The sequence below is a fragment of the Xiphias gladius genome, chromosome 15, assembly GCF_016859285.1.
Source record: "Xiphias gladius isolate SHS-SW01 ecotype Sanya breed wild chromosome 15, ASM1685928v1, whole genome shotgun sequence".
Taxonomy (NCBI): Eukaryota; Metazoa; Chordata; class Actinopteri; order Istiophoriformes; family Xiphiidae; genus Xiphias; species Xiphias gladius.
Genome location: NC_053414.1, coordinates 9,447,242 through 9,470,114, shown reverse-complemented (window position 1 = coordinate 9,470,114; position 22,873 = coordinate 9,447,242). Strand labels below are relative to the sequence as shown.

The following is a 22,873-nucleotide window of genomic DNA, read 5'->3' as shown; positions in this document are numbered from 1 at the left end:
TGTTTTTTTCTTGTGATATCTTTAATAAATGTAAAGACATATTCATCAAAGCTGCACGTGTTTGTCCACAAATGCAGGTTACAGTATTTATAACCAGAAAATATCACTCTTTATTTGGCTTCTGTGCAGTTTGCTATAGAGGAGGTTAGGGTCATGGACAAGATGGTAAAACAAAGTGAGCACAAAGTTAAACTTCACTTTTAAGTCATAAAGAACGATAAAGAACGACACGTAAATATCCATATAGGTAAGGTATACTTTAAGTCCCCATATTAAGAATTTATAAGCACTATATAAACTTTAATAAATGGTTAATACGGTACTATGACATAGTTGTACACAACTATAAAGGACATTTATACCTTTATATTAATTTGTCAGCAGTTATAATTTCTCCTATTAAGACTTATCTTATATCATTACAACTGTGTTTTACAATACTGTCATTCCTTATCTATTCACACAGCAGTCTCCGCGTCTGCCAACACTTACAACTCCATCATAGTGTGTTGTAAAGGATTTATTAAATGTTTGTCCGCTGCTTATAAATGATAAAAGGGGGGATTTAAATTTAAGTGTTACCACATAGACGTACAGGTACGTGATATCGTTTTTACAGAGATAAAGAAATTTCTCATGGTAAATAATCAAATCTGTACCAACTTTGGCTGAAAATACTGTCCACAAGTAGGAACCCATAGCTCATAGTAAGAAGCTGATTGAGGAAAATGAGTTTTCAGGGCATTTGATCAATAATGAAAATTGCTGTCAATTGATCGATTATTGGACCAATTGTTTCAGCTCTAGCTCAGTCATTGGATATGTAAGGTGAGTCAGTACAGCCTGGTGGGTAAGCGATACGGCCGTGGTACTGAGGGGTGTTTAGTTCGATACGGTGTCAGTGGAACAGCGGTTGGACGCATTCTGGCGGAAAGATGCCTACTCGGCCTCGACAGCGCCCTCTCCAGGTCAGCGAACCAGAGCAGTCCAGCAGGTCAACGATATCGCCGCGCAGGAAGTGGAGGTGGGCAGTTTGAGGGGGGGTGTAGTCACAGAGGGCGTGAGCCAGACGAGGTTTCTAGACAAAGACAGAGCGGAGCCATGACATCAGACAAACAGGTGTGTATTTAACAGAAGCAGAAGGCGTTTGTTGAAAAAACAAAAAAAACAAAAATTATAAAAAAATACTTGAAGATTTGTCATACCACTAAAACCTGTTCCAGCAAATGTGGGCAGGTTTCTCTCTCCGGGTTAGAGGGGTGAGAGCAGAGGCGGGGTGAGGGGAGGGACTCCTGAGAGCTGCTTTTATAAGGGTTAGGATAGGGGTTACATCCAGGGTGGGGCAGCAGGCGTGGGGATGAGGGAGGGTCTCTGAGACAGACCACTTTCTCCACGCCGATGCTGTGAGTTCTGTAGAAATCCACCAAACGGTTGAGGGAGCAAAACGACTCGTCCCAGATGCAGTACTGACCACCCCCCTCCAGGACTCGGAAATGCTCCACCCTGTCACCGTAGCTGCAGAGTGAGAGAGAGGTGAGAAAGGCAGGCAGGTACACACTCCTTCATGCTCTAACACCCGCTGCTGCTTCATTTTAGGAACCCACACAGGCGTGTTGTGGGAAATGAAAACCACGAACCTCCGCGTGTGTAGGTCCGTCTCCAAAATCATCACAGGAGGTATCCTCGCATGAATCTGCTCTGTGTAGTTTTGAAAAGGTAACTACAGTATGTGAGCAACTATGTGAGTGAAGATATCGCCAAAAATGAAAGAGGGTGTAATATATAGAGAGCAAAAACAATCAATCGATTAGTGGATCGACAGAACAAATAACTGGCAACTCAATGAATAATCAATGAATCCTTTCAGTCGTTTGTAAAGCAAAAATAGTGAAACAGGACTAGCAGTCAGATAGATAGAGAGATAGAGAGATAGAGAGATAGATAGATAGAGAGATAGAAGAGCAGAGGAGCTAGAGGAGAAAAATCAGGGCGTCACTAAAGTCATTAGGATTCATCCTCTGGGAACCATGAACGTCTGTGCTAATTTCTCGACAATCCAATAACTCATCTCAATAACTATCACATATTATTGAGACGTTTCAGTTTGGACCAAAATGGACTGACAGAGCGACACTGCCATCCCCACAGCCTCGCCACTAGCCTGGGGATTTTTTCACAATATTTTGATATTTTTCGTAGACTAAACAATTAATCGATTAATCAAAAAAACAAAAACAAAAAAAAAGAAAGCCCTCATAATATACTTGATAAAATACATAATTCAACTAAAATAAAGAACCTCACATTAGAAAATATTTTGCACTTAACTTGTCACATTATATTTTTGATGCAAATAGAGTATGTTTGATGACCATTCTTCTTTATCTAGCAGCTATGTAACAATGGAGCATAATAGCACATTCTACTAATAAAGTCTTTATTATGTCTTGTAAAAATCAGAGGCATAATGCTGCAGTTTCAGCCAACACCTTTCACAGTTTGTACATAATGCTTCTATTGCGTTGCCGTGGTGTATTGTTTTCCACTGCATTGCTTTGTCGAGAGTGATTGCCTTTGGTCATTTTGTTTGTCCGGTTATTTGCGGATAGAAACATATTTCAATTACAAAGCAAACATGCACAACATACTATTGCATTTGAAGTAATCTGTCTATTGTCCAATGAGTAGTTGGTTGCTAAGCCCGTCCCAGCCTTACACTGTTAAGATAATTACATAATTAATCTAAAAAGAAGGCAACACCTTCCAGAGCCCTGTGGTGCTCTGACAAAGGCTTGTTTGCTGAAATGCATCAGCCTGAGAAGTGAAATGTTTTGGGGGATTTTTGTGGTGTTGTAGTTAATATGTCGGGGCAGCACAGCTGCTTCCTCGCAGCATGCTCTCCCCGTGCCTGCGCGGGTTTCCTCCAGGTGAGGTTACCTGGAGACCCCTAAAGTGCCTGCAGGGGTGGATGTGGGCGCAAATGTTTGTCACTTGCTGTGTCCCAGTTCCATACAACATACTGACTGGTTACGGCACATACCGCTCTTTATAATATATTGTTTATGCAGATAGCATGTAAGAAATCAAGATGCTTTTTGGTTTTGTACACCAGAAGAGCTCAGGTGTTACTAATAACTTTAAACTAAAAAACTCTGAAAAAAAAACAAACCAAAAAAAAACAACAACTCATGAGTCTTATGAACATTCCTTGAATATTATATCCCCCTGCTGATCACTTTGAGGACTACACTGTGTGTCTGCCTGTGTGTGTGTGTGTGTGTGTGTGTGTTTTAGTGAGAGTGTGTGTGTGTATGTATATAAAAATAGTACACCTCTTAACTCTCAGCCCTTGCAGGGAGACAGATGTTGTTCCTTAAAACATTCATGTGTAAACACTATGTACATACATGTCTGTGGCATGTGTCAGTTGCATAATGTACCCGTGTCTAATTAAAGACTGCGTAGCATTACATAATGCCCTGATTATTATTGAACACATTTCATTTACCCTCAATGATTAAATGTGTCCCACGTCACTTTGGTGGCCCAAATTACACTTCCTCCCTCTCTCTCTCTCTCTCTCTCTCTCTCTGTCTGTCACACACACTCACACACACACACACACACACACACTTATCGTCTGCGCGGCTGTGATATTTTTGGTGATTTTCGTAGAACACTGTTAAATAGTCTGGCTCTCCCCTCTGCCGACTGTGACACACACTCAACGACACGTGGTTGCTGGAACTTGCTGATGTGCTCAGTCGGATGGAAAAAAAAACAAACAAACACCCTACTGCAAGGAGATGCTGCTGCCTGCGCTGTTCCATGCAGCGCTTCTGGTTGTACAGCTTAGTCCACCAGCCAGGTGTTAAACTGTCTCTTGGCTTTTGAGATCCGACCCGGGAGCAGATGCTCGGTTATAAAGACACACTTTGGTGAAGCGGAGCTAGGGAGGGGTGGCTGAAGGGAATCAACACGTGAACACACACAACACAACAACAAATGTACAGTAACTGCCGCACCACACTGTGCATTTCCCAGCTTATTAAAATCCAAATATGGCAGCAGAAACGTTACGTCAGTCTGCAGCATGAGGTTTGCCTTGACTCCGTCAGACCAATGTTTCACCCTGAAAGAGGATGATGTCCGTGTTTGCATTATGTGGTGCCTTCACTGACCTGACAGAGACAGAAAACTCTCCGGGAGCCGATTCGCTCTCCCTCACCAGGAACACTCCGGTGTCCTGCCAGCGGAGACGCTGCTCAGCCTCAAGTCTCGACACCCGCCCTGCAAACCATCTATGGTAACACAGACAGGTATGTAAATTACACCCTCCTCTTGAGCCAGTGTATTTTTGAGAGTTACGGTATATTCATGTATATTACTCTTTAAACCGGCATAAGCATGAGCACCTTCTGAATTAAAAATCAAGTCAATTAGGTACATCAGTGGTTCTCAACCTGTGAATCGGGACCCCAAAACGGGGTCTCAAGTTAACTCTGAGGGGTCACAAAATGATTACAGTGACAGAGAAAGGGAAAGAAAAACTTTGACAAGTAATTATCTTTTTTCTTTCTAATTTTTTTTAAACTTTTTTTTTTCTTGCAAAATATGGATTATTTGACTTCAAGGCCTCTAAAAAAAATGTTTTTAGAGTAAAAATTCTAAACAATCTGAGGGAAAAATCATTTTTTGGTTGAACACTGAGACCATAACCTGTGATGAAGGACCACAAGTAGACATCGCCTCATTTTTGAGGGTTACAAGCCAAAAAGGTTGGAAACCATTGATGTAACAAAGTTAAAGTAAACCTTAACAATAATTTTGAAAGTATGAATGTCAGTCTTCTATTTTAAATTGATTTGTTATTTTCAATGAATACAACATGTGGACAAATTTGTTCTTTACGGATGAGGAAGGAGGGAAATGTAGTTTTTGGGCACGTAGCCACGCTTCCCCTGGATTTCTGCTGTTAACCAGCAAGAATCATCCTCCATTTCTGTCACCTATAACACACATGCACAATTATTTTCACTATGTAAACATGCAGCCTTTCTGTTACTTTTGGCAAATTTCAAATTTTAAAACCTCAAGACACACACACACACACACCCCCACATACCTTGATAATGTCCCCTTTCTGAAAACTGATCTCGTCTGCTTCTGATGCTGTGAAAGAGAAAAGAGCCACCGCCTCCATGCTGAACAGAGCGAGTGGAGTCAGCCAGGAGAGCAGTTTCACCTCATGAATGAAAAGGGAGAGAGTACAGCTGTGTGTGTAGAGCTCAGCAGGATGATGACACTCTATTACAGGACGAGATAATCAGCGTGTGCGTGTGTGTGTGTGTGTGTGTGCGAGCAGTCGCCGACATCCTGCTCATTAGTTAATGAGGAGAGTTTTCTCTGCGCGTGTGTCCCTCTGTTCTTCCATGTGACCGAGGTAGAGAGTGTGTGAACACGTGGAGGGAGCGGCTGCCCTCCATCTTTCGGTGTCCACACACTTGAAACTCTGGGGCTTTAATGAAGCGTTTCCACCAGGGAAATCAGTGACAGCGGCTGGTGGAAAAGAGAGACAGAAGGGGAAAGGATGAAAATAACCCGAGAACGAAGTGTGATGACCCAGCGTGTTTCTGACCTCTTCTTTTGATTATCACAAGTCTTTGCAGAGGTTAAACAGATGCTTCCGGCCGATTCACCTGCTCACTCTTTGTTCTTCAAACCTTTTCAAATATAAAAAAAGTTAAACTAACAGCTGATCGCTAAACCAATGGTTAAAAGCTTCATCTTCAGAAGCCACACCATTAAATATACTGTTCTGTTATGTTACTCTATTATCACCCCCTTTGCTCTTCCCTCATTCCGGCTATGGCCTCAAGTCTGTGCGCTACAACCTGCAGTGGTATTAGCGTACATCTTGCTGAAATATTTTTTCTTTTTTTGTTTCTTCCTCCCAGTGCTTCTCTTTTTTCCTTCTTCAAGCTTGTTTTTCTTCTATTCTAATTTTAAATATTTCACATATTTATAGAGTTACCGTGTGGAGGGGGCTGCGACTGCATTTCATTCTGCAAACCGTTATTGTATAACGGCGATAAAGTTTAACCTTGACCTTGAAAAGGTGTCATCGGGTGATCTAAGTATTTATCAAAACCGCATTTCCCACCCACTGCAGCAATTAAGGTAACTGGAGTCTGGAAAACTTTGAAATTGCATTACATATGTAAACAAAAGGAACCTTGTAAGAATAATGCAATAGTGTCTTATGAGCAACTAAATCGAACCAGACCAAAAGGTGTGTTAGAGGTGAATAATTCAAAATGCCATGTCAGCACAGTCAACAACAGCACACACAAAGGGGAAGTAGTAGGAGGGGTGGTTGGTACAACATTTTTGTGCTAATGGATAAACAGAGAAATTATATAAACTTCACAAAGATTAATCTGTTCATTTATTTACAAAAATGAATGTGTGCATAGAAAATTAGGCAGACGAGGTTACAGATCTCAGTAGAACTGAATGCTGTTCTGATTGAGCTGTTAATCATTGTGTAAGAGACACGATAATAATGGTAATATGAGAGTTTGGCGAGTTCTGCTACCTGACAAAGGTGCCAACAAAATAAGTACACGTTTGGTTATTTTCAAATCTGAGGTATCAAGGTTTTATTTTTCTCTTTCTTACTGTCTACATTAGACACCTTTCAACTGTGTTTTTTAGTTATCCATCTCACGCACGTGTTGAAACAAATAGGCTTCATTTTTAAATCAACACAGCTTTCTACATCAGCCGCGTGGGAATGAAGCTGCTGCTGCTCCACCGCTAATGTGTTGCTTTCGCTCCGTGGCCACTGTGGATTTAGTGCGACTGCGCCAGTTGTCTCCACCCGTGTGTGGATGCCCAGCGGGCAGCACAAAATAGGCTAGAGGTGAATCTGCCTGGCGAGCTAATGGTGAGCAATGGATGAAAAAGGCAAAATTATAGATTTTGGGTTCAGTCAGGTTGGGCTGAAAAGAAACGGGTTCAGGTCTTGTAAGGTCTCACTTTAAAGGCCTGTGCAGAACTCTACTGGTGAGCTGTGACTGCCCTCCGCTGGAAGTAAAGACAAATGGTGCTGCCTTGTATCAATGTATATTCAAAAATCAATAGACATTCAACATTATACCATGAAAAAGCCAACAAAGATCAACAACTCCCCGCTCGGTATTCAATGGAATTGTAATATCAAAAGTTTAGAAATTCTCCAAACTGCTGAGATTTTAATCAGTTGGCTTATGGATGAATATATTGTCCATCGCAATTTTTTGCAAAGTCAAAAATTACTGATCATGTTGTTTCCTAAGATACCTGCTTATATTCATAAAAACACTCATATATATATATAAAAATAAAAATGTGTGTGTGTGTGTCAGTAACAGTCCACTATGACTTCTTGGCCTGGTTGTGTGTCTGGATGAGCGTGTGCAGCACTCGCAGTCAGTATGTCCTGCAGCAGAGAGAGGGGAGAGTTATGGACGTGGTCACTGCTTTGATTCAGGATGGCCAGCCTCGCATCTAAACCCAGGGACCTCAACACCTCGCACACACCAACACGCGCACTGCCGCCTCCCTCGCTCACGCCCGCCTGTCCCATCTCACCACAGCCCTCAGAAGCAACCACATCTGCTCCACTGAAACGTCCCTGAGCAGAGACGTCTGCCTCTTTAGCCTGATCGCACTTCTCCATCCCCAGTGTTTTTCTGAGCTCCCGCCCCCAGCCCCATCCGGGCAGTTCACAGGACACCCTGGCCACTGTTGCCATGGCAGCAGTTGCATCCGAGGCCTCCAGCGACAGAGGGCAGACTGTTTCTCTGAGTGTGATCAGGAGTTGACAGGCCTTCAGCCCCACAGGTCTGTCGCAGTCAACCAAACTGCTCAACAATGCTGAGATGACTCCCTGCTCGACCACATTGTTTAACACACCGGCCAAATCTGACTCCACACCCTTTGCGTGTGTCCCACTGTGTGTGTGAAGCGTGTGATTCTGATCAGAAACCACAGCGTACGGGTTTGGTAGGCCGTGACGTGTGTCTGAGCCCTTCCTGTAACCCGGGTGACCTGAGAAGGCTTCATCCAGCAGTAGCTCAGCCAACTCCAAAGTGTGAACTTTGACCTCCCAGTCCAGATCCGCACTGCCTAGAGAGAGCACGGAGCTCACAGAGCTCATCAGGAGAGAGGAGGACGAGGAGGTACGTGACAACGGAGACGTGTGTGAGGAGCGTGAAGAAAACCAGGCGATGAAATATCGCACAACTGCCCTCCTGGCGAATCCCTCTGTGTCCTGGGAGAGAATTTCAAGCAGCCGGCTCACTGTGTCAGTCTGGAGGGACACAGACAGTTAGGATTATCAATACAATCGAGTTTAGGTTATACAAAGTGAAGGACCTGAGAAGACCAATGCTATAGTAGTTGATTTTAGATGATATGAATGCATGAATGAGAATTTCTGCACCTGACTGCGTTAGAAATTGGCAAACTCGGCAAAGCAAGGAAAGTTACTTAAGTGACAGTGTTGATGTGTCTCTCGGAAGGAAAAGTGAAACCAAGAATTTAAACTACTGAATTTTGAATAATAATACCGACATCAAAGCTGAGGGTGGTATTTGACAAATTGGATGCACATTTGTTTGGCCCAGTAATCATGACTTCTGCTTTGTCTGTTTTTTTTTGGGTGGAGGGAGTTTTCTGACAGTCAAGATGTACTTACTACTGTCGTTAAACAGTGCTTACATTTTTTTAGTGGGTAGCCCAGAAGGGGTCTAGCGTGAAGTTTTGTGTAGTCTCGTGTTTTTCAGAGTCAAATATGAAATCCTTTCTGCCTACCTGCTCCTGTGTGAGTGCTGCCCCGCGCCGCCAGCTGTTTGCCGAGGTCCGTGCCAGTGCGGAGATGGCACTGGCTCTCACATAGCTCTCTGGATCCTGCAGCGCCGCCCTGAGGAGGGGAGCGCTACAGCAGCCGGCCAGCAGAGCCGCCGACGACTCGCACGCCCCCTCCTCGGCTGATGTCAGGACACCTGACAGCTTTCCCAGAAACTCCACAGTTGAGTCTCTCACCTCCCAACGCATGTGGCACACACGTTTCTTCACTACCTCGATGAGATCTAATAGGGATACACACACCATACAATTTCATTCACACGACATATAGCCACTAAGAGAGCAGAGTCTGTTGTCTGCGTTTCTGAGCTCCAGTGAGGAGGCTGCTGGTGAACCTTACCTTGTCTGAGATTGTCTGTTATAGAGGAGAGGTCTTTACACACACTCATCCACTTTACTAAGGCCTGGTAGGACTTGTGTAGTACCTGAGAAACACAGATATAGGAATTTTAATGATACAAAACCATATGAAATACATTACGAGCTTTCTAAACTTTAGGTTGGTTAGGAGACTCTCATGTATAATCACAGAGACAACACTCATAATCTACATATGTACTGTATATACAACATAAATGGCCTACATATCCACATACCTGTGCATTATGTATAAAGTCTGGCATGACAGAATGCATAAGATGTATGGAAAGAAACAATTTTTAAAAAACATCAAGTTGAAAAAACTCTAAAAAACGGAGGAGAATAGTTCTAACTTTAGACAGGTTAAGACAATCAGTGAGTCATGATGTCTTTTGCTAGACCGGATGACCAAAAGCACAGTATGTGGTCAGACCCGCTGTGCACTTCTGGTCTGGGGCTGTTTTTCTTGGATTAGGCTCGTCTCCTTAGCTCAATATTAGCTAAAAATCTTAATGCTACAGCTTATAACGATATTTTAGACTTCAATCAGCTTTGAGGCAACAGATTGGGGAGCAAATTGACCCCATGCACAAAGTGAAATTCCACACAGACATTTTTTTTTCCCCAGTTTGGTTTGGAATAATTTGGCTGGCCTGCACTGAGCCCCGACCTCAGCCCCACTGAACACCTTTAGGGTGAACCGGAACAGAGACTGCGAGCCATTGCGCCTCCGTGGCTTTGGAGTGAGATGCGAGTAGCATGGGTTTGATGTGCGAGCGTCCAAGCGCTTATGGGCTTATGGTGTAACTAACTGTTCACTAGCAGTAGAATGTCAGTGACAAAGATAAAGTAAACGAAAGCGTTGCATGTGTGTTGTGTGAAAACGCTGAAAGTTGCGTTCAATGGACACGGACACGCACACACAGACTCACAGTGGGGTCAGAGTCAGGATTGTCCAGATATTGTATCAGAACTGTGAACACCTCAATCAGCTTGTCTTTCACTCCTGAAACACACACAAGGAAAATGTCAATTGTCATCTAACGTTCACATGTTCTAATCTCACATTTACTCATTTGGCAGACGCTTTTATCCAAAGCGACTTCCAAGTGAGGCAACTCAGGGTCCAGTTTCTTGCCCCAGGACACTTTGGCCCACGGACAGGACGAGCTGGGGATCACACGGCCAACTCTGCGATCGGCAGGCAACCTGCTCTGCCACCTGAGCCACAGCTGCCATGTTCACATTGGCTTTGTGTTTATATACAATTTCGAATCCTACAAATTATTTGGATAAATTTTAAACTTTGTTTTATTAAGTTAAATTTACTTTAATACCTACTGACAGACATTTGGACACTGTACAGAGAAATCACCTTATGAAGTTTTGTGACGCCCTGATGTATGTCTTCAATGTTTACTTTAAGAGTTTTATTCATATACACTAGATTTGTATAATGTCATGTCTCCTAATATGTTGCCTAGTTGAGCTGAAATCAGGTGAATGCTGTTGGCACTGTGGCTGTCTTTCCCATTACAATATCTACTGAGGTGAAGGAAACGAGATCAGGAAAGGAAAGGAGGAGATTTTTCTACTGCAATAGGCCAAGTTTTACCTGGGCTGCTGCTGAGACCTGTCAGAGCCTCTAGAGCACATTTCTGAACTTTGCCACTGCCGATTACATTCCTGAAAACCTCAGGACAGCCAGTGGACGAGGAGGGAGAGTCGCCACTGCAGATCCTTAACAATGACAGAACTGCAGTGACAATTAAAACTGGAGGACAGGGCAGTAAGTCAGGAGGCTGGGCACAAAGAAAAAAAAAAAAAAGAAGAAGAAGAGAGAGACAGTGACGTTACGCTGCCACACATACAGTAAGAAATACAGTCCATTTCCTCTGTCTTCTCAGATGTCCTTGCATTCTCACCATGAGTGTGACCTTTGGTGTGTTTGTCAGACAGACACAGATCATAGAGATGCAGGGGGTCTTACTCTTCAGCTGCTCTACCATTGTAAACTGATGCTCTTCTACTGCAGGAACAGAAAATATATTAGTCACACAGATGCTAAACAACAGATTCTTGTTCACTTTTTTCTAATGAGTGTATCTCTGTGTGTTACCTGCAGTGTTTGTGCCCAGTAGAGTCTGGCCAGTTATGATGTTGAGGGGCAGCAGCAGTATTCTCACAGCCCGGGCTGTGTGGACAGTGTCCCTGAACAGAAAGACAGAAGGAGAAACTAGCTAAAATCTCTAGAAACTGAGGTGTTACTGGTTAGGCTGAGCCAGCAGTCCGTGTGAAGAGTGAGTTGTTGTTCTGTGGACAGATGCTTACGGACGGCCTCTGCGGAAAAAAGCAGCTGCAGCATGAATCAGGTCCGAGGGTTTGTTCACGTTCAACATGGATGATAGAAGATGGGTGACAAGTTGGTCTGGGACACATTCACCAGTGCTGGAGCTGCTGAAGATAAACATGCAGAACAAAACCGAACCCACTCATTAAAAGCTGACTTGATTTTATTATAATCACTTTGCTTTTTTTTCCTCCCATTTACATAATGTTCATGCACAGTAGTTGTATTTGTCTACAGCTATGTCCCAAATCAATGCCGCATATTAATACTGTGAAAATGACAAAATTAAGTATACTCGAAAACTTTAGCATGCCTATTAAATATTAATATATTAAAATATTTTCAACTACTATCTTCTATCTTCTATCTTCTTCTATCTTCTCCCAGCATCCTTTACACAGGGTTCAGCGGGACAGAGGTTTTACCTCTCTAGCGCTAGCACTGACAGTCATGTGAGCTAATTTGTCCCATCAGTTATTAGCTTTTTAAGAAAACAGTGAAAATTGGCCTATTAGTTTTTGTGAATGTAACATGGTTGTCCTCTAGTTTTTTTTATTTAATTTATTGTCATTTTTGCATATAATTATGCATTGTGTGTACCATGTGACTACATTCTTCAAACTAAATTGCACCTGGCAAACATTAAAGCTCTTTAAAGCTCTACTCTAATGTGTTTCGCCCCTTTTGAGAGAGCCGGTCTACCTGTATGCAGCCAGAATGATGTCCATCAGAGGCAGTGTGAGTTGACTGTAGCCTGCTGTCACCAGTTCCTCCAGAGAGTCTGCGACTGTCCGGAGCAGCTTGTCCCGGAGAGGAGGCCTGGCCTGGGCCAGGAGCAGGGCCAGCAGTTTGAGGATCTGCAGACTCTGATGGAGCCGCGTGTTTTCTTTGGGAACCAGCGACTCCTTGAGGTACTCCGAGATTGCCACGACAACAGCGGTGTAATCCTGGCTGGTTTCCATGGTGACGCCTGGATGCTCTGCGTCTGCGGTGGGAGTTTCTGTCCTCTTGTCATCCCCGTGTTTCTTATCTACGCCGTTACATCCTGCAGAAGACGGTGGCTGAAAGGAGAGCAGGATGTGGGCGAGCATTTGATTGGCAGCTGAGGCAACAAATAGACTCGTGTCTGTCTGGAGCTGTAGGAGCGGCGCAATGAAATCTGGAGAATCAAACATAAAAAATAAAACATGTATCAGGATTTGTCAGAATTTAAATCATGAAATGGTAACATGCTCCGTCTGAAATATGAATTTAGGCCTACTGCACGTCTTTTGTCCTTAACATTGCCTGTCTCTCCGTCATGAAATCGTCTTTTTAAACAAGAAGAGATTGTCTCATTTCCTACACAGAGAGTCACCTGCTTGTACAAAGAAACTGAGAGCATTTGAGTGCTGCAGCATGCTCCTTAAGCCCTGGATCCAGCCGATCCGTATACAGGGATCCTCCCAAAGCCCTGCTTCATGCCAGCGCTGATGGTTAAAGGCAAGGTCCAGAACGGAGCACTCCTGTGTGTGAGGGGGGGGGGGGTCACTAGAGTCAGGTTACAGTCAGTGCTGGCTGGCTTTAGAACAGTTGGTGATAACAGTTCCGTAAAAGTACGAGGTGTCATGAGTTTCTACCTGAAGCAAACTGAAGCCGTCCTCAGTGGCAGCTATTAAGCCGGAGAGTTTGAGAGCGAAGGAGATGACACCGGGGTCCGATGAGGTTTTGTTAGTCGCAGTGGATATGAATTCAAGCAGACATGGGTACGCCTCCAGCAGAGATCCCCCTTCATCAGGAGGAAAAAAAAATGGACATGAGACAGTGATAGGAATTTATTATCCATCAATCTATCCAGGGCTGGAAAAAAAACCTCAACAGAGATCCCCCTGTTCCTCTCACTCTTTGTCCATTTTGTATGTGTGGTTTTGCTTTTGCCGGACTACAAATGGCAGCAACTCTAGGCTGTGTTGGAGGCAGCCCTATTGCAGTTTATGTTGTAATTTAGTGGGGCACATTTCAGAACCATGTTGTTGCAAAAAAAAAAAAAAAGTCCCTTAGCCATATGAAAAGACCCTCAGGTTTATGCTTCAATTGAGCAGGTGAATTGAGTGTATTTCGCAGCAGGACAATGAATTGGAAAGCAGCAGGAGAGGAAGCCAGGAGTGACCGAACTATCCCAAAACTAACTCAGTACTAACCAGCCTTGGTGTGCCCTGTGAACCAGTCCAGCAATTTCTCCAGGCTGGTGTCATCGGGCAGAGACCTCCCTGAGTCCACCAGCACCTCAAAGACCCGGGGCAGCAGCGACACGCACTCTCTGTCCATGGTACTAACCTGCCTGTGTGTGTTAATAAACCCACCGGAATGCTTTACAGCAGACACTAATAACTTATTGCTTCGCCGCTAATAGTTACCAGTGAAGTATGAGCGTGTCTGGAAATATACCTGGAATATAGCTAAGTTTTGTGGCATACGCTAGCTTGAAAAACGAAATGTAGTGTTCCCTTGTAGTTCTTCTAGTCGTCCATCTCGCGGGAAACAGTTTCGGATCTACCGGTGTGCGACTTCCCTCTTTATTCTCTCAGTGTAAAATGTGAGCGTTATAATAAAGGCAGCGGCGCCGTTTATCGATCTGTACACACGTGGATAGGTTAGATGACTTATGCCGGCGCCACGTACCGCCGGGCCCTATGTTTTGCAACTTCACTTTTTACGCGCCGCGCGTCTCGCCTCCGACCAGGTTCCGGTGTTACGTTTCCGTCACATCGTCCATTTTCACGTAGTCGCACATGGTGGCACACCGGCCGAAGACCGCCAGCCTCTTCGCTTTTGGGATTTTTGCTCCGTTGTAGTGAGAAATCCGTCTCGTAGTCCTGTTAAATGCAAGATACGGTGGATATGGTGGACGACCCCGAGTACGAAGAGGAGGAGCCTTCCTTCAGCGACCCGGAGGACTTCGTAGATGACGTCGAGGATGAGGGTGAGCGGCAGCAGGAAAGACGCCGGCTTTCTGGCCTGGTGCTAACGGTTAGCTAGGAGCTGTACTAACGGGCTCAACGGTGGCCCTACCAAAGATGCTACGGAGCTAGCTTGTCACTTTGCCTTCAGGGACGTAATAATAGCAGTCGGTTACTGCAGATACTCCACCATTTTAATCAAGGGTATTCCCAAATCCAGCTAACATCAGCCGGTGTTGAAACACTTCCATTTAACGCCAATTAAAGCCTCAGCCAGACCCCACACACCCTCTCACAGTGGCCTTGTCATTTGGGAAATTTAAACAGCACATTAGTCAGATGAAGCTAACAGTAAGCATTTTCTCTTACCCGAATGAGCAAATAAGGCCAAGACCTCTACTGCGACCCTGCAGCCCGTGGTTTTCGTGAAGCAGCTGTTAATAAAAGATAGCTTTCGCGTCAGTGTAACGTTAATCCTAACCCAAAGTGGATGGGAGTTGGCTCTATAACGTCCCCCAACCCTGCAGATAAAACGTGAACGAACTGCACATCAGTTTGACCAGAGTGCTCCCCTCTACTAAGCTGCTTTGTATGTGTTTTATGGCATTGCTTTTCCAAAACAGACTCCAGGGAATTCTGGAAATTCCTCGGCAAAAATGAGAAAGTTTATTAGGTCACCTATCTTCGTTTAATGCAGTCTAAGACAGCAGTCCTGCAGGCAATCCAATCCTCGGGCTGGTTTTAATATTCAGCTTTTGTAGAAAATGAGTTAGGGAGCTTATTAGTAACTTTATGGTCAATTAACGCTGTGGTATGTTGGTTCCATTGAATCTAGGGATGAGATAAATGATTATTTTCATTTTCGATTAAGCCGCTGATTATTTTCTCAATTCTTTAAAAATATTTAAAAGAACAAATCAAAAAAAAAAAAAATTCCCAGAGCTTAAACTGACATCTTCAAATAGCTTGTTTTGACCAACCAACAGTAAAAAACTAGACGACATCTCATTTACTATCATATATGACAAAGAAAAGCAGCAAATACTCTACTAAGAATTGAGAGGCTGGCATTTTTCTCTGAAAAATTACTGAAATCGATTAATTGACTAATCATTGCAGCTCTAATTGTATCATACTTAATTGTACTGAAATAATATTTTGTCCACCCATTTGTATCAGTGAGGGTAGGCCACTTATTACAGACACCTCTCAGTATATTACAATACAGTTCAAGAGCACCACAAACTACAGCCTTCAAAATTACCATCAAGTTGATTGACTACCTCTGTAAAACAATTTCATCAAAGACTGAACACTACAGCCTTCATGAAGGCAGGATTTCCTGCAGGACTGTTGCATTAAACTGCATTTGTTTCAATTAGATGTACCTAATAAACTGTGTGGTTTATTATTTCGCTTTTCAACAGTTAGCTAATTCTGACCATGGGCGACTATGTTCATCACAGTGTACCATCACTGGGACAATGGATACAGTATGACAATCATACCAATGACCATGTGCTACCTTCCACTTTAAAAAAAATAAAATAATAAAAAGTATTGTCATTAGTCTTATTTAAGTCCTTGGACCATGAAAATGTAATAGGAAGCCCACATAGACATCAAATAAGAGACTAACATTACTGCTGCCGGCCCTGATCTTCCCTCTTTCCCCTCTTCTCTTTAGAGCTCCTGGATGACATCCTGAGGGAGAAGCCCCAGGAGGCTGATGGCATAGACTCGGTGGTGGTGGTGGACAACGTTCCTCAGGTGGGCCCAGAACGTTTGGAGAAACTGAAGAACGTCATACACAAGATTTTCTCCAAGTTCGGCAAGATCACCACTGAGTTCTACCCAGAGGCTGATGGCATGACCAAAGGGTATGAGCCTGTCGTCTCACACATGCGATTTGGTCTGTACTCTTTTATGCCTTTTCTACTGCCTTAATTTTGAATTTAAGATATGAAACAAACCTTTTGTCCAACGTAGGTACATCTTCCTGGAGTATGCTGCTCCTACTCAAGCCCTTGAGGCAGTGAAGAATGCAGACGGATACAAACTCGACAAACAGCATACGTTCAGGGTCAACCTCTTCACGGACTTTGACAAGTGAGTGTGCAGTGTCAGACGAGAGATTCCATAGTTGTGAATGCAAATTTGTAGGGTACAACATTAATTTTCTGTGTTCATTTTGTCAGGTACATGAACATCAGTGATGAGTGGGAAACTCCAGAAAAGCAGCCTTTCAAAGATTTTGTGAGTATTTGCAATGACAGTTACTACTCTTGACTATTAATTGTACATAGTTTTATTCACGGGGTTATTGTTCAGTTTGGTAAGAAATCTGTTTTTTTCCACATAACCCTAGAAAATTGGCCACCTAATATCAACAAACCAAATACCATCGCAAAAGGCTTTTCCACTCCATTAACTCTGTATGTTTGTCTGTCCGTTCAGGGTAATATGCGCCACTGGATTGAGGACCCAGACTGTCGTGACCAGTACAGTGTGATCTACGAAGCTGGAGAGAGGACCGCCATTTTTTCAAATGATGCTAAGGAGCCAATCACAGTTGAAGAGAGAGCAGTAAGTAGTTGAACACAGTGGGAAATGCAGAGTTTAAAGAGCCTTATTAGACATAATTCAACAGAACTGGTAGGTTTGCAGACTAATAATGTCTTTGTGTCTTGATGCAGCGCTGGACAGAGACGTACGTGCGCTGGTCTCCTAAAGGCACCTATCTTGCGACATTCCACCAACGTGGCATTGCTTTGTGGGGTGGCGAGAAGTTCAAACAGATTCAGAGGTTCAGCCATCAGGGCGTGTCTCTCATTGACTTCTCACCATGCGAGAGGTAATCAACATTTCTGTTTAGCAGCACTGACAATGTGTTACCTGATAAAGCGCTTTTCACGGTGTGTACATATACACACTAGCATCAAATGTTCTTGAGGGATGTGGATTGACTGATTTACTGCTTGATGTCTACATGCTGCTGTTTGAATACCAATCTCAAATTGTTAATGATGAAATATGGCAAAATTATTCTTCTGTGCAATCTGCAAAGAAATGCACAGAAACATAGTCCCCTCTGCACTTCTTATCTCTGTTGCTCAGTCTGCACACCATTTAAACAATACACAATTTCAGGCTATATTTTGATATTTGATCATTAGTCATCTTATTTCTGTCATGTAAAGTCAGATCGATATGGCTCATGCTCAAAAGAAAGATGTAGACGTGCAGACGTTGAGCTAGTGCCTTCATCAGCACATCGCAGCATCAATGTGTACATTTTTTATTTAGCAAGAAAACCAATAGAATATCATCTGAAAGAATAATGATTTACAATAAACCTTGTGGATCATGTGGCGTTGTATATTTCACAGTTAATGACAATGACCTGGCTATGGCACAAGATGTCAGCCAATGTTCAGAAAAAGCACAGTGAAGACGTATCGAATGATGGATATTGTTAGATGAACTGTGCGGCATCTGAGCTGTCTAACGCTTCATGTGTGGTTGTGATGCCATGCAGGTATGTGGTGACCTTCAGTCCGCTGATGGATACCAAGGAGGACCCACAGGCCATCATCATCTGGGACATTCTAACTGGACAGAAGAAGAGAGGCTTCCACTGCGAGAGCTCTGCACACTGGCCCATATTTAAGTCAGTTCACTACGTGTTTCTCTTCTTTTAAAAGTGAATTCAATTTCAATGTCACTGTTTTTGCTGTTGTTAATGTTGTGGTGTTTGAATGTACTGTTATTTATTTGTTCTCAGATGGAGCCACGATGGAAAGTTCTTTGCCAGGATGACCCCAGACACGCTGAGCATCTATGAAACTCCAGTAAGCAGGCTTACAAAAAAATACATATACTTGTATTTATGTTAAGTGTGCAAGTGATATTAAAGCCATGTTTCTGCTCCTTCCAGTCTATGGGCTTGCTCGACAAGAAGAGTCTCAAGATTACTGGGATCAAGTAAGGGTCCTTGATAATGACATCATTATTAGTGTCCTATAATTGCATGCTTTCAATTGTGAGAGCATTCTGTATGGATATTTTAACAAGAATCTGTTTTTTGTGTCTGCAGGGACTTCTCTTGGTCACCTGGAGACAACATCATAGCATTCTGGGTACCTGAGGACAAAGACATCCCAGCCAGAGTGACTCTGATGCAGATGCCTTCCCGTCAGGAGATCCGAGTCCGCAACCTCTTCAATGTTGTTGACTGCAAACTGCACTGGCAGAGGAATGGAGATTACCTGTGTGTGAAAGTGGACAGGACTCCTAAAGGAACACAGGTACATGGAGGCAGAGAGAGTGAGCGGAAATAGATGGGAGCTGACCGGTAAAAATCAAATGCTAAATCTAGTTTTTTGTCGTCTTCAGGGTGTGGTTACCAACTTTGAAATCTTCCGCATGAGAGAGAAGCAGGTTCCTGTTGATGTGGTGGAGATGAAGGGTAAGAACATAACAAACACCCAAAGTAACAGCAGTTGTTTCCCGTTGAAAAAGAACCCCGATCTATGGTTGGTTGTGTTTGTCTTTCCAGAAAGCATCATAGCTTTTGCATGGGAGCCCAACGGCAGCAAGTTCGCTGTTCTCCACGGAGAATCGCCCAGAATCAACGCCTCCTTCTATCATGTCAAAAACAACGGCAAGATTGAGCTCATAAGTGAGTAGATGGGACACACATGCTAACTGTCATATTGACACTATGTTGCACAGTCAAGGACATCCCATAAACTTCCACTGAATGTGTCACTGTGTCCTTTTTCTACAGAGATGTTTGACAAGCAGCAGGCCAACAGCATTTTCTGGAGCCCCCAGGGACAGTTTATGGTGCTGGCTGGACTCAGGAGGTCAGTTAAATCTGTGTGTGTGTGTCAGTGTGTGTGTGTGTGTGCGTTTGTGTGAGGGACAGACACACTAAGCCGGTGATGACAAATTAAATAACTTTTCTGACACCTCGTATGAGAGCTAAGCTCCTGATTCTAACTCTGATCTGAGGCTCATATCATAATATATTTGCACTTGTGTGTGTCTGCTACGATGAATGCCTTTTTGCGTGTGTGTAACCTTCACTTTTTCGCTATGTGTGCAGTATGAACGGAGCTCTTGCCTTTGTGGACACGTCAGACTGCACCATGATGAACATAGCAGAGCACTACATGGCCTCTGACGTGGAGTGGGACCCAACCGGTCGCTATGTCGTCACCTCCGTCTCCTGGTGGAGCCACAAGGTACACACTGCTCCCATCCCAGCCAGACCAATTCACTCTTGATGGGTTGACATTCATACTGACCTTGGCCTGTTCCTCTGTCTAGGTGGACAATGCATACTGGCTGTGGACGTTCCAGGGCCGTCTTCTTCAGAAGAACAACAAGGACCGCTTCTGTCAGCTGCTCTGGAGACCAAGACCTCCTACCCTGCTCAGTGTAGAACAGATCAAGGTACCATTTTATCTATCTATGTATCAGTATATCTCAACGTAACGTAACATAAGGTTTGGAGCCAGTGATGACTAACCTAACTTTTCTGACACCTCGTATGAGAGCTCTACTTTGGCTCCTGATTCCAACTCTGATCTGAGGCTCATGGCTAAAACTTCCTCTGTATTTTTACAGCACATTCTTGAAATTGTGTTGGTTATGTTATGACAAGTCATACTCTTGATTTGTGGCTTTGCGGTCTGCCTCACCAGTAAATACCCCTATGTCTCTTGCAGATGATCAAGAAGGATCTTAAGAAATACTCAAAGATCTTTGAGCAGAAGGATCGTCTGAGCCAGTCCAAGGCTTCGAAGGTTTGACCCGTTCCATTTCTTTAACTATATCCTACCTGCATTTTGTGTTGGGAATGGTGCTCCATCTTTAACCAGTTAAGAGTGTTAACAAATGATTGTGTGTTGTGTAAATCATTTGTCCTCAGGCTAAAAAAAACTAGCATCTTTATGTCTCTCAGGAAGAGTCTTAAAAGCTCTCAAACTGCTTTGAAGCAGAACTGTGGTATCAGTCTTCAAAATAAAATTTAACTTAATGATACTGGTTCCAGCGATGTAAACGATCAAGCTGCATGTTTACAAGCCCTAAAATCAGTTTGCATTATAAAGTTAACATTAGTGTCGTGACAATAAGATGATCCATCAAAAACGGGGTTTTAGCACAAAATGCTAAATGTTTGTGTGTGTGTGTGTGCGTGCGTGTGTGTGTGAGTAGGAGCTGGTGGACAAGCGCAGGGCCATGATGGAGGAGTACCGTCGCTACAGGGAGACGGCGCTGCAGATCTATCTGGAACAGAAGAGCGTTCGCCTTGAGCTCAGAGGAGGTATGACCTCTCAATTTTTTACTCCTAAACCTTCCCTCGCTTCCCTCGACAGTCCTTACTTTTAGTTAAGAAACTCCCTCATATTGTGTGTGTGTGTGTGTGTGTGTGTTTTCCAGGAGTGGATACCGATGAGCTGGACAGCAATGTGGATGACTGGGAAGAGGAGACCATTGAGTTTTTTATCAACGAAGAAATCATTCCCCTTGGAGATCTGTAGTCCCCTACGCAGGTAACACTTGCATACATACGGTACATGCAGATCGTTTGAAAGGTCCAACAAAAAATTGTGATTTATTGGAAAACCTTTATTTATAAATTGTGTCACTGTGTAGTCCGCTTTCAGTTTGTGGTCCTGCCTAAACTGCAAACTAGGCCCTGTTAAAGGAACGGCCATATCACAAACAACCCCCTTATTTTGTTATTTACCCCTAGTTGTATCTGACCATGTAGATTTGTTACAGTTTTATGTGCCAAACTTTTGAGATATCTGCAAGTGAAAATTGTGCCACCCTCCCAATGCAAATGGAGATGAATGGATTTTACTATGCGCTGCTCAAAGCACTGAAAGCTGCAACAACAATGTCTTTCATTACAAAATGTCCCCTAAAGTACAGTACATGCTTTCAGCAGTTCTCGGAGAATTAAGTTTTGGCTGAAGTGGACCGACTCGTTCAATCCTTGTGCAGCTGCTGAATTTGATGAATGAATAGAACACAATTATTAGATAACGTGGGACAACAAGATTAGTCACATTTCTGCAATTGCCTTTATAATGAATTGAGCCTTTAAGATTGATGACTACTGCTGGTGTTTCCCTATTTGTATAAATGGCCCAAAATGGGAATAGGCACTCAAATTCTGGATCTGTATTCAACTTGTTCCCTCTCTGTCCCAGTCATTCCGTTTTTGTGTGGAAGGAGGAAAGAGGAACTGCGTCATTGATTGGAGAAGGACGACGACCACGCTGTGAATCTTGAGGCTCATCACAAGCCTCAACCTTCAACATTAGCGACATCATCGAACCACGCCTTGCGGATCGGCAGCCACATTGAGGGACGAGAGAGAGGATACTTTGTATTGAATATTTTCTTTGTCTCTCACCATCATCAGCCCCATTTTTCTCTCTGTGGAACTTGATATTTAGTAATACTGGCTCCTTTTTTCTATTAATTAATTGGAGTCACTCCCTCTAATCTCAGCCCCGTCTCTTATTGGACCTTCTTTCTTCCTCCAGGGGTTATTTTTTGAACTAGCCTTACCATGCTAGTGTGTTATCACAGAGCAACACAGAGTGCCATACCAGTGGCGGGTGGAGGTGTTGTGACTAAACAAGTAGCCTTGTTAATAAATGTGTTGATGTGGCGCTATAGTGGCCTGTATCCTCCTCCTTTCAGACTAGGATTTCACACAGGGAGGGGTTGTGCAGTGGGAATAACTTTAAATAAACATTCAAACTCAATATTACCTGGCTCTGTCTGAGTGTTTGGTTCTTTTATTATAGAGGGAGTTATCTGTTCTCCTGTTCGGGTCAGAATCAATCTTGAGTGACATGATCACAACTATTGAGCTAAATATATACAGGTAGCTCTAAAGGAATTAGTCAGATCGTTGATAAGTTGATTGGAAATTAAAACAACCATTTTGATCGTCATTTAACAGGCAAAAGTACCAAAAATTCTGAGTTTCAAGCTTCTCAAGTTTAAGAATTTGATGCTTTTCTGTTTCAACATACTTGTAAATTGCATATCTTTTTGTTTTTTTTTTTGCTGTCGGTTGCACAAAGTAATGAAGCTGAATATGTTACAAAGAGCTCTTGTAGACTGATGGTCATTTTTTTACTGTTGTCCGGCATTACATAGACTAAACAATGAATTGGAAAGAAAATGTTGAAAGTAATTGTTAGTTCAAACCAAATGCAGGCGTAAACACATCTCTCATCTATTGATCATTGAATAACCACACATTTACAGGAAATTA

The 22,873-nt window shown here is 43.2% G+C and overlaps 3 protein-coding genes and 2 non-coding genes across 6 annotated transcripts; 3 read left to right on the top strand and 2 right to left on the bottom strand.

The window, feature by feature from the left end:
• Positions 1-81: 81 nt before the first annotated feature.
• On the bottom strand, positions 82-5,264 carry LOC120800458 (GRB2-related adapter protein-like). Its single transcript, XM_040146578.1, has 5 exons — positions 5,126-5,264; positions 4,912-5,009; positions 4,182-4,301; positions 1,206-1,515; positions 82-1,078 (listed from the first exon to the last, which is right to left on the bottom strand). Exons 1-5 carry the CDS (start codon positions 5,201-5,203, stop codon positions 899-901), a joined length of 786 nt encoding a protein of 261 aa, XP_040002512.1. The 5' UTR covers positions 5,204-5,264; the 3' UTR covers positions 82-898.
• A 1,197-nt stretch (positions 5,265-6,461) lies between these two features.
• On the bottom strand, positions 6,462-14,369 carry brat1 (BRCA1-associated ATM activator 1). The gene is made up of 12 exons (XM_040146024.1): positions 13,804-14,369; positions 13,243-13,391; positions 12,981-13,128; positions 12,326-12,782; positions 11,605-11,730; positions 11,393-11,484; positions 11,199-11,302; positions 10,889-11,075; positions 10,206-10,279; positions 9,254-9,338; positions 8,860-9,137; positions 6,462-8,356 (listed from the first exon to the last, which is right to left on the bottom strand). Exons 1-12 carry the CDS (start codon positions 13,928-13,930, stop codon positions 7,406-7,408), a joined length of 2,778 nt encoding a protein of 925 aa, XP_040001958.1. The 5' UTR covers positions 13,931-14,369; the 3' UTR covers positions 6,462-7,405.
• On the top strand, positions 8,219-22,357 carry eif3ba (eukaryotic translation initiation factor 3, subunit Ba). Of its 2 annotated transcripts, none has more exons than XM_040146026.1 (19): positions 8,219-8,225; positions 16,252-16,442; positions 16,552-16,671; positions 16,761-16,818; positions 17,020-17,148; positions 17,259-17,416; positions 18,101-18,232; positions 18,347-18,413; positions 18,500-18,546; positions 18,659-18,869; positions 18,958-19,030; positions 19,121-19,243; positions 19,352-19,430; positions 19,673-19,811; positions 19,897-20,022; positions 20,298-20,375; positions 20,788-20,896; positions 21,013-21,125; positions 21,792-22,357. In XM_040146026.1, the coding sequence occupies exons 2-18, from the start codon at positions 16,432-16,434 to the stop codon at positions 21,111-21,113; spliced, it is 1,761 nt and encodes a 586-aa protein (XP_040001960.1). In that variant the 5' UTR covers positions 8,219-8,225; positions 16,252-16,431; the 3' UTR covers positions 21,114-21,125; positions 21,792-22,357. The 2 variants fall into 2 exon arrangements, with proteins under 2 accessions (XP_040001960.1, XP_040001959.1); XM_040146025.1 differs by lacking the exon at positions 8,219-8,225 and adding an exon at positions 14,335-14,585 and having other exon boundaries at positions 16,250-16,442.
• On the top strand, positions 19,501-19,582 carry LOC120800995. The gene has a single exon (XR_005709041.1). It is a non-coding gene; the product is annotated as a small nucleolar RNA SNORD60 (small nucleolar RNA).
• On the top strand, positions 20,082-20,166 carry LOC120800994. The gene has a single exon (XR_005709040.1). It is a non-coding gene; the product is annotated as a small nucleolar RNA SNORD60 (small nucleolar RNA).
• Positions 22,358-22,873: the final 516 nt, after the last annotated feature.